This window comes from Kryptolebias marmoratus, linkage group LG7, assembly GCF_001649575.2.
Source record: "Kryptolebias marmoratus isolate JLee-2015 linkage group LG7, ASM164957v2, whole genome shotgun sequence".
In the NCBI taxonomy this organism is placed as follows: domain Eukaryota; kingdom Metazoa; phylum Chordata; class Actinopteri; order Cyprinodontiformes; family Rivulidae; genus Kryptolebias; species Kryptolebias marmoratus.
The window spans coordinates 23,398,316-23,416,354 of NC_051436.1; the positions used below are offsets into that span (position 1 = coordinate 23,398,316).

Here is an 18,039-nt window from a genome sequence, read left to right on the forward strand (position 1 = left end):
CCAACCCCCCACCCCACCCATTCCCCGTTCGCTTTGCACGGAGAGCGATTAGGTCATCCAGCCACTAGTGTCGCTGTAGAGCATTTCTACCAAGTTACCCGCCTATATGCTTGATTTACACAGAAGAAGTGCGAGCGAGGAGATTCAATATAATGGCGTTGAACATCACTCCAGCTCCTTCTTGCTTAAAAGCAGATGTGTGGGAGCAGTTTGGCTTCAAAAAGAAGAAGGAAAGCGACTTTCTGGATAAAACTCTGGCGGTCTGCAAGCTATGTCACAGAAATGTTAAATACTCGGGAAATACTACCAACCTACGAGCCCACCTGAAACGTCACCACCCCGACAAGGTAACGTTAGCCAAGGAGCCCGCGAAGCTATGCCCTGACTCAAAACAAACCATACTGGACAGCGATGGCGGGTGTTTCCGTAAGTTACCATCTACTTCGCCAAGGTCACAAAAGATTACCGAGACGATTGCCAACTTTATTTGTCAGGATTTGAGACCCTACTCAGTGGTTGAAAACGCAGGCTTCAGGCGCATGGTGAACGAGATGGAGCCCCACTATCAGATCCCGACCCGTGAACACCTCACCAAAGTGTGCGTTCCCAGGCTGTATGCTCAGAAAAACGCACACGTCAAAGCCTCCATTGCCAGCGCAGAGAGGGTTGCCCTGACTTGCGACGGGTGGACCTTGCAAACAACAGAAGCCTAGGTGACCATCACGGCTCACTTTATCAATGAGGAATGGGAGCTTGTTACCTACGTCTTACAAACCAGGGACATGCCCGAGAGTCACACCGGACAAAACCTGGCAGAACACCTGAGGAAGGCCCTCACTGAGTGGGGAATAACAGAAAAGGATCCTGTAATTGTTACGGACAACGCGTCAAATATGTCCATTGCAGCTGTGGAGGCAGCGTTCTCACTTCATGTCAAATGCTACGCTCACACCCTGAATCTGGCTGCACAACGAGCCCTAAAAATCACAGCAGTCGCACGCCTGTTGGGAAGAGTGAGAAAGATTATCAACTTCTTTAGACGAAGCACCACAGTAAGCCACGTCCTAAAAGAGAAGCAGAGGCTTTTACGACTACCAGAACATAAACTGATGACGGACGTAATTACCAGGTTAGTGTGTGATTACTTCTTTTTAGGGCTGGGCATGGACAAAATGTATATGTCAATATTTTTCTTCTTAATCTCTATGTTTATAAATCTCCCAGCCCAATTTTTAAATTATTTATTTTGTTGTAATACTAATTTATTTTGTCATTACCATCCATGCTGTGAGGGACACTATAGGTCATATATATATATATATATATATATATATATATATATATATTAACTTTTATCTAACTATAGGTGGAACAGTGCACGACATGTTGGAGCGATTCCTTGAGCAACAACCAGCTATCTGCGCAGCTCTGCTCTCGAGTGAGGTGAGGAAATCTGGACCTGTGCACACTGTCCGAGTCAGATGTAACAACAGCTGAAGAAGTAGTCAGTGCACTGAAGCCCATGAAGGAGGCGACACAGTACATGTCCAAGGAGAAGACACACAGTGATCCAGGACACACTGATAAATGGACTGAAACCGATTGAAGGTGAATCTTCTGTCATAAAAGAGATGAAGGCTGCCATGGCTGAGGACCTTCAGAAGAGATACATCCACCTCAAGGCAACTCTCCATGCATGTTCAGCGATGGATCCAAGATTCAAAAGTCTTCCCTTCCTGACTGACAACGAAAGACAGGAAGTCTACGATGGACTGGTGGCAGAGGCTGCAAGACTGAGCATGCAGCCATTAGAGGTAAGGTGACAGTATTGATAGGTTTGCCCTTTGCCTTGTATCCTATCTGCCATCTCCTGGCAAGAGTTAGCATAGGCCTAAATAAAATATTTTTCAAAGTTTTAAATTCATATCCTACAAAGTTAACAGTTTTTAAAATGGATGGATATCAAATAGATTAAAAAGCATAAGTACCATAATGTTAGTTGTTTTAAAGGCATAGATATTAAATAATATAATTCAAAGATGCATTACAGTAAAAGCTCATGACCTATTTAATTCAGTTTTCACTTTGGAGTGTGGACAAAGAGGAAGCAGCAAATGCAGTCAAGGTCAGTATCACTTAGTGCTGGGCGATATTGAAAAAATCCTGTATCACGATATGGATAATTTTATATCACGATAACGATATATATCACGATATACCCCAATTACGTACGTTGTCAGTTATTCTCTGAAAAATAAGAAAAAATAATATGATTTCTTACCTTTTTCAAGCTTTATTTCAAAGTGACATTTAGCTGAACTTTCACAAATGAGATCTGCTGCATTTTAGTGCAGCAATTAAATGTATCAAATGACAACAGACTTCATTATCTTCGGCAGGCTATAGTTTTTCTTTTCACAACTTTAACATAAAGCAGAGTCATGTCGCAAAACGGAGGTTTTTCGCAAAATAGTTATTTTTTCTTATTATTTATAACTTATATAAACTGAATGTATGCAAAGTGACAACACTAATACATTCATCGTAGCCTACGTTATGAAATATTTACATGAATCATTGATACAATAATGATAGAGACGATAGAAGAAAATATATCACCAAAGACACTTTTCTATCGTCTCCACGATATGTATCGTTATATCGCCCAGCACTAGTATCACTCATTGTCATCAAGTGAAATGCACTGTGTTATCTAAACCTTTGCGTCGGAATTATGGAATTTGCTTAACTGTAAATAATAAGTTTTTGTTTTCATTTATTTATTTGAAGGTCAGAATCCTCCACCCAAGAATCCAAGGCCATCTTGTCCACTGGCTGTCCTTCTTGGTGAACAATACGGTGGTGGTGCAGCATGACCCAAGACGACCTGCAGATGACCTGCTACAAGGAGGCAGATCTCTTGGAAGTGAAAGAAGATCCACTGGTTTGGTGGAAGGAGCACCAATATGAGTATCCACTCTTGTCACATCTTGCTAAAAGGTACCTCTGCGTCCCTGGCACCAGTGTGTCCTCAGAGAGAGTCGTCTCCACTGCTGGAGATATCATCACTGCACAGAGAAGTGCACTTCTCCCAGAGCATGTTGATCAGATTCTATTCCTGAACAAAAATCTGAGGAGAATGTAGATCACTTGGTCTGCAGAGTAGGCGTCCTGTTTAGAGTTCACTTGTTAGTCAGGGCCTACAGGCCTTAAGCTGCTCTGCTAAGATGGGTCATTTGAAGTTAAATGTTGTTCTTCATTACTTGAATTATTGACTGTTTTAGAGAAGTCATATTATTATGTTTACTTACCAGTTGCCTAGAGTGACTCACTCAAATGTTAAGTGTCAAGGTCAAAAAAGCTGTCAATGAAACTGTGCAGAACAGGGTACTTGCGGCACTTTATTTACTTTACAAAGGCTTGTGAGCTACAGTTTGCACTGTTTCAATTAAAGGAAACTCATTTTCTTACCGCATCTTTGATTCATTTTGTCCAGATGTAGACTCTAAGTCTCTCCATTCAGAGCCAGGTATTGTCTAGTTGGTGCTTTTAATCAGTTTTCTGTTCAGTTAATTCAATCCAAGTCTATGAAACAGTCACAAAATGTCACCAAAATCACTCTGTCCCTCTAAAATCTTTCAGAAAATCGTAAAAATGTATAAAATTGCATCGTTTGCTAAATATCGTGATATACATCGTATTGTGAGCAGAATATCGTGTATCGTATCGTATCGTGACATTAGTGTATCCATACAGCCCTATTTCACTAAGACTTTGTGTCCTAGAAGCCACAACAACAATGGAACTGGTTCAACATCTGTCTCATTTTATCCATTTGTGAGAGAGTGAATCATTTGGAAAGAACACTGATTTTAGACTTTACCCTACCATCTCCTTCCAACACAACATGTGTTTGACATCAGTCTATGCTCATAAATGATTAAAAAACTACCTATAATTTTATTGGATTAAAATTGTAAAGATAATATCACACTGGCTATGATGGACTTGCAACCTGTCCAGGGTGTACTGTACCCTGCCTCTCGCACAATGATGCTAAAAATAGGTATCAGCTTCCCTGTGATCCTGAATCGACTAGCAGGTTAAGAAAATGGATGGATGGATATTCCACTTGGCTTCAACTGTTGGGGACAAATTGCGACTGGCAAGGAAGTTTCCAAAATGTCTTGAAACATTTGTGAAGGTTCTTCATTTCTTTGCTTGAAGGCCTTGCAATTGCAGGAATTAGGAACATCTCCAAAAAATTGTGTAACAAATTTACTCAAAATACCACTCAAAATAGGTTGTCTTAAATCCTTTTTGAATCCTCAATTTTGTTTACATAAATTTGAAACTATGATAAATATGAGATGACTTTGGGAGGGTTTGGAAACCTGTGAAACCAAATTGAGAATAGAGACCAAAAAAATGAGAATAAATTGAGACAGAACTTAGACATGACTATGATACTTCGTGACTAAATTGCAACAAACAATTTTTGCCCATCATTTGCAGGGATGCCATGCAATTCAGTGGGATTTCAAAACTTACATATTTTTATGTCTACAATTAGTCAACAACAGTCAGATACTACTTTAAAAATACAAACATTTCAGCTTGAGGAGCCTAATCTAAGATGAAAAGTGAAGTTGATTGTTAAAGATATTACCAAATTTGATGGATGCTACATAAAACTGGGGCATCCTAAATGATAAAATAGAAGTTTAATGGCAGGGTACTTTTTGCACTAAGCCCATCTTTATGCAGAGTTTACATGGGTTTCATCCCAATGAAGGTTTCATGCCTACATGTCTAAACAGGACGGTCTTATTTTGTGGCACTTTTTTGTGAAACCTGTAGGGTGTTCTGATTCTCGAGAGATATTAAGACAGAAGGTAGCAGAAAACCTTTTAGTTGTTATTATTATTACATTCTAGTGTAACAAAAAGCTACAATGTGAATAACATATCCAAATGTTAGTCTAAATTAAAAAAGATCCAAAACCCAGATTAACAGAATGACAAACTCTAGTGATCTCTAGTGAACTTATGTAATGGAGCAAATACATCTTGATTGTCAACATGCTGGCTATTACGTGACGTCCGCATATTGGTGATCTAGATGGGGTTAAAAAAAAGCTCTTCAACATATGTAGTTAATTCTCAGCTATACAATCCAAGTCTAATCTTAGAGAGTGCCAAAAGTTGTTTAGTCTGAAAATAAGTAAGATGCAGAGGTCATAGTTGAAAATGGAACAAGTTGCTGACATAAAGCAGATGGACTTTTTAAATTTAAGTTCTCTTGTCATGAGGAGAGCATCGTGTAACACAAGCATGGCAGCTATGAGCCTTGGTCAGTGTCGTAATGTAGTAAAATAGGTTAGGTTAAGATTGAATTGGTTGACTTTCAGTTCTACAGACCAAACAATGTGAGGAGTAGATAAAGAAATGCCCCATGTTTACTGTCCTCTCAACACTGAATGACAGAGATGGAGGGCAGGGAAGAGAAGAGCTGACAATAAGGTTTGAATGTCACTGACAGGAGGAGATGTTCTCTTGACATTATCCATCCATTTTCTTTACCCGCTTGTCCTTTCCAGGTTGTAAAGAGCTGGTGCCTCTGGTATCTCCAGCAGTCACTGTGCAAGAGGCGGAGTACACTCTGGACAGGTCACAAGCCCATTACAGGGCCACATAAAGACTAGGGTGGTCCTCTACAATATGCCAAAAATAAAAATGTGACTTTTTTTAAGGTGCTTCCTGACAAAATTGTTCATCTTGCTAAGAAAATGTTTTGTATATAATTTTATATTAATATAACTATTCTAACCACTGCCACACGTGGGGTAAAACCTGGAATATTCAAGCATATTTGTTCAAACCAACAATAACATGTGCCAGTGTGTGTGTATTGTGCCTGTTAAGATAAGAAATACTAATTGAAAAAACTTTTCCTCTCTCATTTCAATTAGTGTACACGACAGATTTAAGTGTCACTCTTCACATATTTGGTGAAAAAAAACAGTCATGAAAAGTGTCATTTGGCTACGATTTTCTTTGCATCTGGGAACTGATGTCAATGCCATTCAACAACTTGCAGTAGGTATTGCCGCTGCTTATCCTTCATCAGGATTTGATTGTAATCCTGGATGAGTGCCACATCCCGCTCAGCAAAATCATTGACAGCAGCAATGCTACACAGGACCTGCTGTGATGTCTTGAATGATGGGTCATCCTCCCACTCTGATGGGTTCTTGACAAGGAAATCCGTGTTAATGTTGAATGCCTCAAAAATGTAACTTGAGACAGATGTAACAAAATCTGCCACAGTTCTGGTAGCAGCAGACTCTTTGCTTCTAGGTCCACTGTTGCACGTGGCTGGGGATCATCATCACCTTCATCTTGAAGAGCAGTCACGATCTTACGCTTCAGATCATGAGCAATGCTGCTGTCAAATAAGGCAAGTCCAGCCAGCTGTTCACTAAGATACCACAGATGTCTGGCAAACTTTTTGCTGGTGGCCTTGGCAATGACAGAATCAGGGTAAGAGACCAGACCCTTTAAGAATGACAGATCTCCAGCTGGAGCAGTGATTGCAGATGGAGCACTGAACCAGGCTTTGACATACAGTGCACCGGTGAATGCTGTAAAGCGTTTCAGGCCAGAGAGCTCTTGAGCAGTTAAGTGAAACTGGTTTTGAAACAGAAAGATCTTGATCCCTTGACACTTGCCATCCACCTAGCACGATGAAGGGCACCGGGCTGCATGAACCTGAATGCCCTTGGAGGACAGTCACCAAAAAGAATGATGGTCAACTCCAGAAGTTCACAGTAGTCATCTCGTGGTTGAGCAGATTCCAGCTTCTGGATGCAGAATAACACAATCTGCTCCTTGTTGCTGAAAAACACTTCAGAAAGCACAGAGTTCACTGAGCTCAATTCACCATGTGTCATAGGCGTAAACTTGCTTTGGTCAATGTGATTTCAGTTAGACTTGAACCTCTTGAAGATGGCTATATCTGGACCAGAAGAATGGCCAAAGCATGTTACAAATGCTGCCTCTGCTACCAGATCAAGAATATGATGGCGGCATGCAAACTGGAACAGTGGGCGTCCAATTTTTTGTTGTAGGAAGGTGCATACACCAAGTGCTGAGCCAGTATTACTGGATGTGGTATCAAAACTCATGCCAACCACCTTGTCTGGTAACTCCTAGTCTTCAAGACATTGCATAACGGCAGTGGCTGTTGCTTGGCCAGTTCCAACTGGGAGTTTTGGTACTCCAAGCAACTTAGCAGTTCCTCGTGGGTCAGTAACAATGACAGGAAGACGATCAACTTTCTGCTTTCCATCATCAGGAAGCAGTTTGCCATCCCAATGAACTACTAGACTTGTGCCACTAGCATAAGACTTCTGAATCTCCTTTGCAATATCCTTCCTGTGGGTTTGCCTATATCTACGGATCGATGACCGATTAATAGCCAAATCTGATGGGTCATGCCCCAGAGCAGAGGCTGCTGCTGTTCTGTGCACGCCGGCATGCCTTCTTAGGAGCGGCTGGAGCCTCATTGTTCTCAGGATCAGAAACATCAGTACTACTGTCTGTTGAAGAGATAAGCTCAACAGTCTCTTCTCGTGCAGCCAGTAGCATCATTTCATGCTGCTTTCTTGCAATTGACATCTCAGCCTGCTGAAAGGCCCTTTCTTCCCTTCCTTCCACCACTTTATCAACACCAACCATGAAGCCACGCCCCCTGGCTCCCGCTGTGCTTTGAGGAATTCACAATCCTGTGGGATCTTTATCATCTGGAATGCTTGGACATGAGCAATGTCAAACAAATCATTTATGTTTGACTTGAACTCATCCTCCTTCTTTATCTGAGATGCAGATCGTTTGGTCTTTCCCCTAGCTATTGATCGATACTGTTACACCTTCCTCTCCAGTTTTTTGATAATGTTCCTGTCTTCAGCAGTCGGAATCCTTGCTTTTTGCCAGATGCCTACCACCTCACTAACAACTTGAGCTGCTGCCCTTCTGATTTCCAGCTTCTCATCACGGTGCAGTTTGAAGTATCTCTGGAGAACCTCAGCCCAAGATGGAAGCCTATTTCCAGGTAGCTTGTCTGCTGGGAAGCCAATCAGCCATACCAGATTCTGCTCTCTTGTTGCATTTACCCTTGTAAATACATGAAAAGACAGAAGTGCACAAATGGTGCAACTAGTACTTAGCTATGCTGAATTAGTTTTCCCTGTGCTAGAAGGTAATGCAGCCAATTGGTAAGTCAAAATTTGACCCCCGTGGCACAAAAACGGGTTTTGTGGCAGTGGTTAATTTTTTTCAAATCTTATGAAATTTCAACCAATTTATTATTTCCCCAAATTGAACTAAAAAACGAAGAAGCACCTTCGAAAAGTTGAAGTTTGTATTTCGGGACCACCCTAATAAAGACAAACAAAGCTCTCACTCACATCTAAGGACAATTCACAGTTGCCATTTGACCTAAGATGAATGTTTTTGGTCAGTCAGAGGAAACCAGAGTACCTGGAGAAAATCAACACATGCACAGGTATAACATGCAAACTCCACTCAGAAAGGTCCCAGGCCAGTAGGCAATTTTGTAACCTTCTCGCTGTGAGGCGACAGCTCTACCCACTGCACTGACGTGCTGCTCTCTCTTGACATTATCACCTTGGAATATAGGAAGAGCTCAGAAGATAAGCAATGCTAAAATAACAGTAAGAATATTGGGATATTCTTGCAAAAAAAAAGAAGTGACAAGCTAAAAATTAAAAAAGGAGAAATGTTTTTGCTGGATTGATGTAGTCAGTTGTGTAAACATTTGGTGTTGGGTCTCACTGACTTTTGGCCTCACGTTAGTGTTATTGTCATCTGCAACTCATTGATAACTCAGTGTCAGTCTGTCCCAGAGAGGGTAAGAGGTCGAAAACAGGCTAAATGGGTCACTAATCACTTAGCTAAGTAACAGCCTAATTTGCACTAGCATTTTTATGTAAAAATACATTTTCCACCACACAATTATTCTGGCAGAAACACTATATTTCTGTAAGAAGTGCCCCTGCACTGCACCAGAAGTGCTACAGCCTGCTGCTACTGCCATAATTTAAGCTTGCAAGTAACCACAGATTTCTACTCTATGAAATAACTTTTTAAAGCAAAACAGACAAGGACGTGTGGGTAATAAGAATGGGTCTCTAGAGATGTTAGTGGAGGAAAAAAAGTTGAATAACATTTAAAAAGAATTTTAAAAAATTATTTGATTAAAAAACTAGTTGAAACTGCTGATGAAAAAAAAAAGTTTTCAGTTTCGAGGGAAATTCATGTTAAATATTAAGCAGATGTTTTTGATGATTTTAAAACATATTTTTCACAAAATCTTTTGACATTAGTGGTCCTGAATTACTTGTTGCCATTTTGTATATATACAAAACTTTGATTTCCTAAACTGATGCTTCTGATTGTTACTGTTTTCAAGAAAAGACTGTGAACAGAATCAGTAAGTAAAGATAAAAAAGTAGAAATCCTAAAATAACAAACTAAAGACACAGTGAAGCAAAAAAAAAATGCTACTTTAAGGAGCTTTATTGTTACCCCACAACTGAAAGACAAACTTCTTGCTGTGTTATTTTATTTCATTTCACTTTATTTTTACATTATTATCTCTGCTATGTGTGGATGTTTTGACTATAAGTCCTCACTTCACAACCACGAACCACCAGGAAATCCATGTCAAAGAGTGCACAAGGCCAGTTTTCACAAGTGTGCGTCTCTATCCATGTGCACAGAAAAAAAATGCATGCCTCAGATCAAGCGTGTGCTTGTGGTTTGCAAGACAGATTCAAAGAAAAACCTTGGGGTGTACATTACTGCTGAACTCCTTCACCTGGCAGAGTGAAGATTGATATCTGAGGGAGGACCCACCACTAAAACAAAAAAAAGGATGCATGAGACTTGTGATTTTTTCCAAATTATATGTTACAAATGAGATAATAAGCTCTTTTGTGCTTCTTTTTAAAGACTTTACTGCAATAATGTAAATAAAAACAACATTTACTTAAAACTGTGTCAGCTACAAGAATGGAACTTAAGGGACTTTCCTATTAAAAGTACATTAAAGACATTTTTAGACAATTTTGTGAGTTTTATAGATTAATTAAATACTGAAAAGTATACTGGTATACTGAAAAGAAAATTAACATAAATTGATTTTTATTTTATTTTTTTTAATAAAATGGCTTTTGGTGAACAGTGATGGTGAATGCCTGTAAGGAAAATTGGGTCTATAAACACTGTTTCCACTAGGGGGTCTTAGTGAGACAAATAGAACTGATTCAAGAACAGATTCTCTGCAAAATCACATCCTCAGGAGGATGTTTCTGTATTTTTGAACAGCAAATCTTAACTCAACACCTGTTTTGCTTCATTGTTCTGAGAAAAGACTTGATAAAGTTTGTAAAGGTTTGTCACTGTGAGCATGGCAGTAGTCAGATTAGCTTCACTGATCAGTTAAATATACCCCTCTCCCTAGTCTGATCCCCCTCTAAACCAGAAACCTAGGGGAGATGCTGCATTAAATTCAGGTCTGATGTTAGTCCCAGATTCAAGTTTTGACATTTGAGGTAAATGAAAAGTAGCATAAGGAGGTAGCTACCTACTCTGGTCTTAGCTGCACGTGTTGATCCAGTCAGAATTAAACTATTTCTCCAAACTGAGGATTTTTCAAAGAGCTATCTACAACAGGTAAGACATTAACTGCTCATAGCCTTTCCATAGAACCCCACTTAAAAACATAAAAAACTATTCTTTTCGAAAGCATAAAGTATGGAGACACAAAAAGGCCTCTTGAATGATATAAAAACATGAGAAGTTGCAGCATTATTCTGATTAGGCGAGCCCACTTATTTGAGCAGGAATCAGCCAGCAGACGTGAATCATTAATGAAATGTGAATATTCAGTAGACTGGAGCATCTGGAGACAGACGCACTGATGTGAAGACAGAAGGAAAGCTGCAGCTGGTCTTACTGAGCTTCTTTTTTTTTGCAATAATAGCGGTACAAAAAGCCACACAAAGACACATTCTTCCTGTGTTTCTGTTACTGATTTCACCCTAAAGATGACAGAGACAACACATGTCGATGCCCTGGCTGAACTAAATCAAAACATGCAAGGTATAGGACAGCAAATCCCATCAATTACACCAACATACCACCTGGGCAGGGGGGGAATTATTTTCCTTCCTTCATCGCACAACCAAATAATAGTTTTAAAAAAAGCTCTGGCTTACATTATACCTACAGAAGTTATCACTGACAGAACAGGAATGTCTGAGTTCTTTCTTCATCCAGACACAACTCAGCCGCACACACAAAAACGAGATCTGCTTTGCACGATAAAGAGTAGAATAAAATCCATGCTGGGAGACTTTATGCGCCTTTCTGGACTGGCATGTTGCTACAGGTTGCTGTGAGGAAGAAGACCTACAGCATCAAACTACAAAAGCTGGAGCCCTTAACAACAAAACAATCCAGAAGGGCTCAGTGAGGTGAATAAATACATAGGTACATTTCAGCTTTACGATCATTATTATAAGAGGGTAGGCACTTGTTATAAGGCAGATGAGCTGTTTATAAACTTTAGTTGCCGCTTATTTCGGCTCCAAGAGAAAAGAGTTGAACTTACCGCAGCGTCAGCTCGCTGCACCGCAGCGCTCAGGAGGAGCAGAGCCGCGACCAGCCCCGGGACGTTCCTCATCTTACTGTAGGACAAAACAAACATCGACTAATGATCATGTCCCCCGCTCCACGAAGCACACTGGCGCTTAGGAACTGAAGGAAGAAGGAGAAAAACGCACTTGTCGCTGCTGACTCTCACAGGCTCCCAGTCTCTGCTCCTAGATGTGGCACCATGCGCCTCCCTCCCCGACTTCAACCTGCCCCCTGGGCGCATTGATATAGCTGCACCTACACTAACAGAAATAGAGATTAAAAGAAATGCAAATGTGTCCCAATTTGGCGTGTAACAAACATTCAGTGTAACATGTTTCAGGCTGTATGATGTGTGGTTTGATCTGGTTTAGAGTGAACTTTGAAATGTCATGTATGTTAGTTCAGCGCGGAAGGATATCGTGTGTGTGTGTGTGTCTGTGTGTGTGTGTGTGTGCGTGTGTGTGTGTGGGTGTGCGTGCGTGTGTGAGTATTGCCTCTTTGATGAAAAAATACCTTCTATAAGTTGTGAGACATTACATTGTAGTCACAGTCACGCATTTGATTGTGGAGGAGATGACGCTGAATGTGGAATTTTATTGCACATTTCATACACATGGTAACTCGATGTGCTTCACATTAGAAACAAAAAAGAAGAAAAAGAAAACACCAAAAAAATACAAATAAAAAACTATTTTAAAATGACAATAAATGAGAGATCTAATTTTAAAACCTTTGAAAGATCTCAGTCATAGAAAGGTTGTTACCTGGATTTGAAAACACTCACATTTGGGGCTAATTTCAGATCTGTTGGCAGTTTGTTCCATTTGTGAGTGGCATAACAGCTAAATGCTGCTTCACTATATTTGGTTTTAACTCTGGGCTTCACTATTTGACCTGAGCTCATAGATCTCAAAACCCTACTGGGTTCATACTACATTAGAATTCATTAGCAACTTTATGTTTTTATGTTATATTCTTAAGCTGCCAGGAGGAGTGTTGGTGATAGATTGTGACATCTATCTATCTATCTATCTATCTATCTATCTATCTATCTATCTATCTATCTATCTATCTATCTATCTATCTATCTATCTATCTATCTATCTGTCTGTCTATCTGTCTATCTATCTGTCTGTCTGTCTGTCTGTCTATCTGTCTGTCTGTCTGTCTGTCTGTCTATCTGTCTGTCTGTCTGTCTGTCTGTCTGTCTGTCTGTCTGTCTGTCCTGCCTTCCTTCTTCTACTTTTCCATGATTGGGTCATGGAGGCAACAGGTCCAGGAGGGAAATCCAGACATCCCTTTCCCAAGTGACACTCTCCAGCTTCTCCTGGGGGAGCCCAAGGCATTCCCAGGCCAGAGAGAATACATAATCCTGGCCACCCAACAAAAGAAGTTCATTTTAGCCTCTTGTGTCTGGAATCTTGTTCTTTCGGTCATGATCCAAACCTCATGACCATAGGTGAGGGTTGGAATGTAGATGGACCAATAAATTGAGAGCTTTGCCTTTCGACTTAACTCTTTCTTCACCACAACTGACGGAAGCAATGCCCTCATTATTGCAGACAAGGCCGGATCTGTCGATTCAACTCCCACTCCATCATACCATCACTCATGAACAAGACTCCCAGATACTTGAAGCCCTCCACTTGAGACAGATTCTCACTCCCAACCCGGAGGAACTTAGCCTTGGACTTAGAGGAGTTGACTCTCTTCCCAACCACTTCACATTCGGCTGTGAACCATACCAGTGCACGCTGAATAAAGGTCATGGCGTGAAGACGCAAACAGAACCACATCATCTGCAAAAAGCAGAGACGAGACACTGAGGTTCCCAAACCAGACACACTCTTGTCCAGGACTACGCCTTGAGATCCTGTCCATGAAGACCACAAACAGGATCAGAGGCAAGGGATTGAGAACGAGCTTGACTTTGTCCCAAGAATGCAGACACAGTTCCTGGTTTGGTTATACAGGGATTATACAGACCCTCAAAAGCAACCAAGGCATCCTATACTCCTGTAGCAACACCCACAGAATGCCTTGAGGAAGAAGGTCATAAGCCATATTTACAAATTACATGTAGACTGGAGAGTCAAACTCCCATGACCCCCTTAGCAACCCCGGAAGGGTGAAGATCTGTTCCACGATTGGAAAGAAGGCCACACTGCAAAAAAATGTGATGCCCCGATAATTGGAACACTCTCTGCTGTCCTCCTTTTTAAAAATGGGAACTGCCAACCCAGTTGCCAACCCACATTGCAGAGACATGTCAACCATGACAGCTCCACAATATCCAGAACCTTTAGCAACTCAGGGCAAATTTTGTCCACCCCTGGCACCCTGTTACCAAGGGGCTTTTCAGTCCCTCCAGGATCTCCCAGGCATTTTTTGTGATTGTTGCGGGCTAAAATGCCTGATTTCACAGGGCATTTTCCTAAAAGTTGCGTCGTTTTTTTTACTAAAATCAATAAAAAACCATAACTTTTAATATATAAACCAAAAATACTTACTAGTTTTGTAGGATAATTACCAACAAACATTGACATTCTCAAACGGTGCTTTATTTGAGAACTTTGATAGCTTCTAAACTGACATTTATGACCATTTCTGGATCGTCCCTCGTCTGCAGCTCGCGTTTTGCAGACACAAAGTGTTTGTCGATGGATGACTTGTGTTTATGTTCGATGAGTACACTGCAGGACGTGCAAAACAGCTTCCCCACACTCTCGTGCAGCTGGGTAGGAAACTGGTTTGCGACCGCAGTGAAGTTAGTTTTAAGTTGGATGTTGGATATTCGCGCTCCGCAGAGTTAGCGGCGTCTAGCTCACGGCTGACCCGAAACAGGAATGCTAATGTTGGCCAGCCGTTCTCTGCCGACCCCTTCTCTCACGTGTGGTGGTTCATTTAGGAACGGCTGGCCGACATAAGCGTTCCTATTTTGGGTCAGCTGTGAGCTAGACGCCGCTAACTCCGTGGAGCGCAAATATCCAATATCCAACTTAAAACTAACTTCACTGCGGTGTTTTGCGCGGTCCTTTGCTGAAACCTTTGTGGGCAAATGTGAAGCATTAGCGCACATTTTCGCTTCGGTCGCTGCTCCTGCACGCTCCCGGCATTCTGATGTTAACAGGAAGTGACGTCATGTATCTTCTTTGTGAGTTATTTGGGGTAAAGTTGCGGAAAAGATGTGGTGTTTTGGACAAAGTTGCAAAAAGTTGCAATTTCGTGGGGTTTGCTTGATTTTGCGTTAATAGTTGCAATCGCAACATCGCAAAATCCTGGAGGGACTGGCTTTTTGTCTACCTTGGTGACCTTTGCTATGGTAATGGACTTGTCTTCACCCAAGTGTCCAGACTCTTCTTCCTCAAAGGTGGACAGTGTGGCTGGAATTAGGAGATCCTCAATAATCTCCTTCCACTGCTCAACAATATCTCCAGTCCAAGTCAGCAGTTCCCCACTCAGACTTAGCACAGCCTGTAACAGAACCGTCTTTCCTTTTCTGAGTCATTTAATGGTTTGCCAGAACCTCTTTAAGGCCAACTGAAAGTACCACTCCATGTCCTCTCCAAATACCTCCCATGTACAAGTTTTTGCATCCACAACCATAAAACCATCAGTCCTTCTGGCCACACCAAACCTTAAAGCTCTTTTTCTTCATCTTCACTGCCTTAAGCTGAAGAGTGGGATGTCCAGACAAGCAGGTCCTCCGGTTCCTGAGACAACAGGCACCAATGACCTTCAGGCCACAATTCCTGGAAGCCATATCTGCAATAGAGGCCCTGAACATGGCCAATTCTGATTCCTCCCTTGGGACACTTGAAAAACTCTCCTCGAGGTGTGAGTTGAAGATTTCATTATGTACAGTCCATGCCTAGCACTGAAGTCCAATTACAGAACACTGCTCAGGTTCAGATCAGGAAGGTCTTTCCTCCTGAATGCTCCCTTCCAGAAAACACCATCATTACCCACATGGGCGTTGAAGTCACCCAGGAGAAGAACAAGATCCCCAGACCGCATCCTTTCTAAGACACCGTCTAGAGACTCCAAGAAGGCCTGGTAATCTGAACTGCTGTTTGGTGCATAAACACAAACAACAGTCAGAACTTTCCCTTCTGCAGCTAGGAGCTGCAGAGATGTGGCCCTCTATTTCACTGGGGAAAACTGCAACACCAAGGTGCTCAGCTGGGAGCTTGTGAGTATCCCCACACCCACCCGATGCCTCTCTCCCTGGGCAATTACAGAGTAGGATAGAGACCAGCCCCTCTCCAGGATTTGGACTCCAGAGCCAAAGCTGTGCATGGAGGTGATTTGATATGACTACTGAAAGTCAGATCAGAATCTATCCGCATACCAAGATTTTGGACTTGGTCTTTGGTATTTAAAGACAGTGACTCAAGGTGTTTACTAACAGCAGTCCACTTTTCTTTAGCAAAGCAGTTAAAGAGAAATAATTCTGGGGGAACCCTACATGGATCCCATGAATCTTAGAACATTAAGTGTTTCAGACCTTGTGGCCTTCATCCAAGGGGCATGAAGGTTTGAAAGCTTTTGCTTTGGGGAGAGCAATGGGCCCACCTACAAGGCATCCGCTCACATGGGTTCTTTACCCATCGCCTCTTACCAATAACAATAATGCCAAACACAATTATCTCTGGCATAACAATGATAGCTAACATTAAGGTTTTGGAGAACTTTATCTAACAGTAGCATATATAGGTTAAATAAAAGTGGTTCAAGAATTTACTTCAAGGGTCAGTTCTTGGACCATAAGGGTCATGACTCTTGGACCTCAAAGGTTATGTCAAAGCTACTTGAACAGACTTGTGACTTTCAATGGTCACAAATTATCTCTGGTCTTACAAGTAGAATTTAAATCATTTTCGGACTGCCCCATTGATTCCTACCCACATTCCCAACCTCTTCAATAGTATGTTATGATCTACCATGTCAAATGCAGCCCTAAGATTCAACAACACTAGGGCTGACATCTTTCCCAAGTCAGTGTTCAACCTTATATTATTTGATACTTTATTAAGTGCTGAATCTGTACTGTGATGAGGTCAAGACCCTGAATGAATTTTACCAAAACTTCAATTAGAGTTTATGAAGTTGCTGAGATGATTAAATACTGTTTTCTCAAGAATTTTGGCTATGAAGATTTGAGATTAGTCTATAGTCAGACTAACACAAAGGTGTCTAGCTTTCTTTTTCTAAGAGTGGCCTAATAGCAGCTGTGTTTAAAGCTTTAGGAAATATACGTGACTTAAGTGGGCAATTTATTATTTTCTGCAAATCAATTTAAACAGACATCACCATTTTTTTTTTAAGAAATCAGCCACTATTATGTCAAAACAGCAAGTGGATGGTTTAAAATCAAGTGTGTGATCTGTGAAACCTCAATCTAATCTGTGAAATTTGTGAGATTTTAGCACTTTTTTTGACCACACTAGTGCTGGTCCAGCTCCAAAACTACAACACCTCACTGGTATTTAATAAAAAAGGTCAAATCTATGCTAAAATCTTGTGTTCTGAATGTGTTTGTGCAGCGTGAACAATCAACATTCATATAAACTAATTCATGTCATTTCAGTGAGTCGTCATGGTTGACATCGCACCCCATGAATTTACAAACACACACAAATACATGTCATATACACATTCAAGTCACTTGTGTTAAATAACTGCTTCTATTTTAATTAAGTTTTGGTCTTCATTGTAACTGATGTGCAGGGGGGATATTGAGTGGTTGACCTCAGTATTTTTTAAAGTCTGGCTACAGCCCTGGCGACAATCTGCTTTGCTCGAACTAGCTATTAGCTTGGTAGTCTGGTCAGAATCCAATTTTGTTTCTCTAAAGCCATGTTGTTCAAAGAGCTGTAAGATATTAATACTTTGTAACATTTCTACAGAACCCAACTTCAAAAGGTTTCAGTAATCTGTTTAAGACTTAGCTGAAGTTTAGCGTTGGAGCCAAGATATATTCATGGAAATATTTGACCTCAAAAATTCTTAATTCTAATTCTTTTGGTAAAAGTACTGAATTCAAACAGAAGCATGATGTTGCACATACTAGATAAATCACCATGAAGAAAAAAAAGAAATCAGCATTGAAGGCTCAGGTCAAGTTGAACTAAAATAGACAATTAAAATGCTAAAACAACTTCAGTAAGTCAGCAACAAACAAAGTTCTTAATGCTGAAAACAGACATGTTTATTGGGATGACGCTAAACTTTGAGACGTCCTTTTCAGGTCTCAGACTCCGGGTTTGGCCCTTTGTTTGCAGCCGGGGTTGTGGAGGTGTGCTGGCCCCTCCTC

At 41.0% G+C, this 18,039-nt stretch overlaps 1 protein-coding gene across 1 annotated transcript in view; it reads right to left on the bottom strand.

Moving 5' to 3' along the window:
- The window catches only part of col4a5 (collagen, type IV, alpha 5 (Alport syndrome)), a 115,569-nt gene extending 103,590 nt beyond the window's left edge, over window positions 1–11,979 (bottom strand). Inside the window, exons 1-2 of the mRNA XM_017436086.3 lie at window positions 11,870–11,979; window positions 11,698–11,773 (exon numbers count right to left, since the gene is read on the bottom strand). Coding sequence (XP_017291575.1) covers window positions 11,698–11,773; window positions 11,870–11,964 — 171 coding nt within the window. The 5' untranslated portion in view covers window positions 11,965–11,979. The remainder of the gene's footprint in view (window positions 1–11,697; window positions 11,774–11,869) is intronic.
- Between the last annotated feature and the right edge of the window lie 6,060 nt (window positions 11,980–18,039).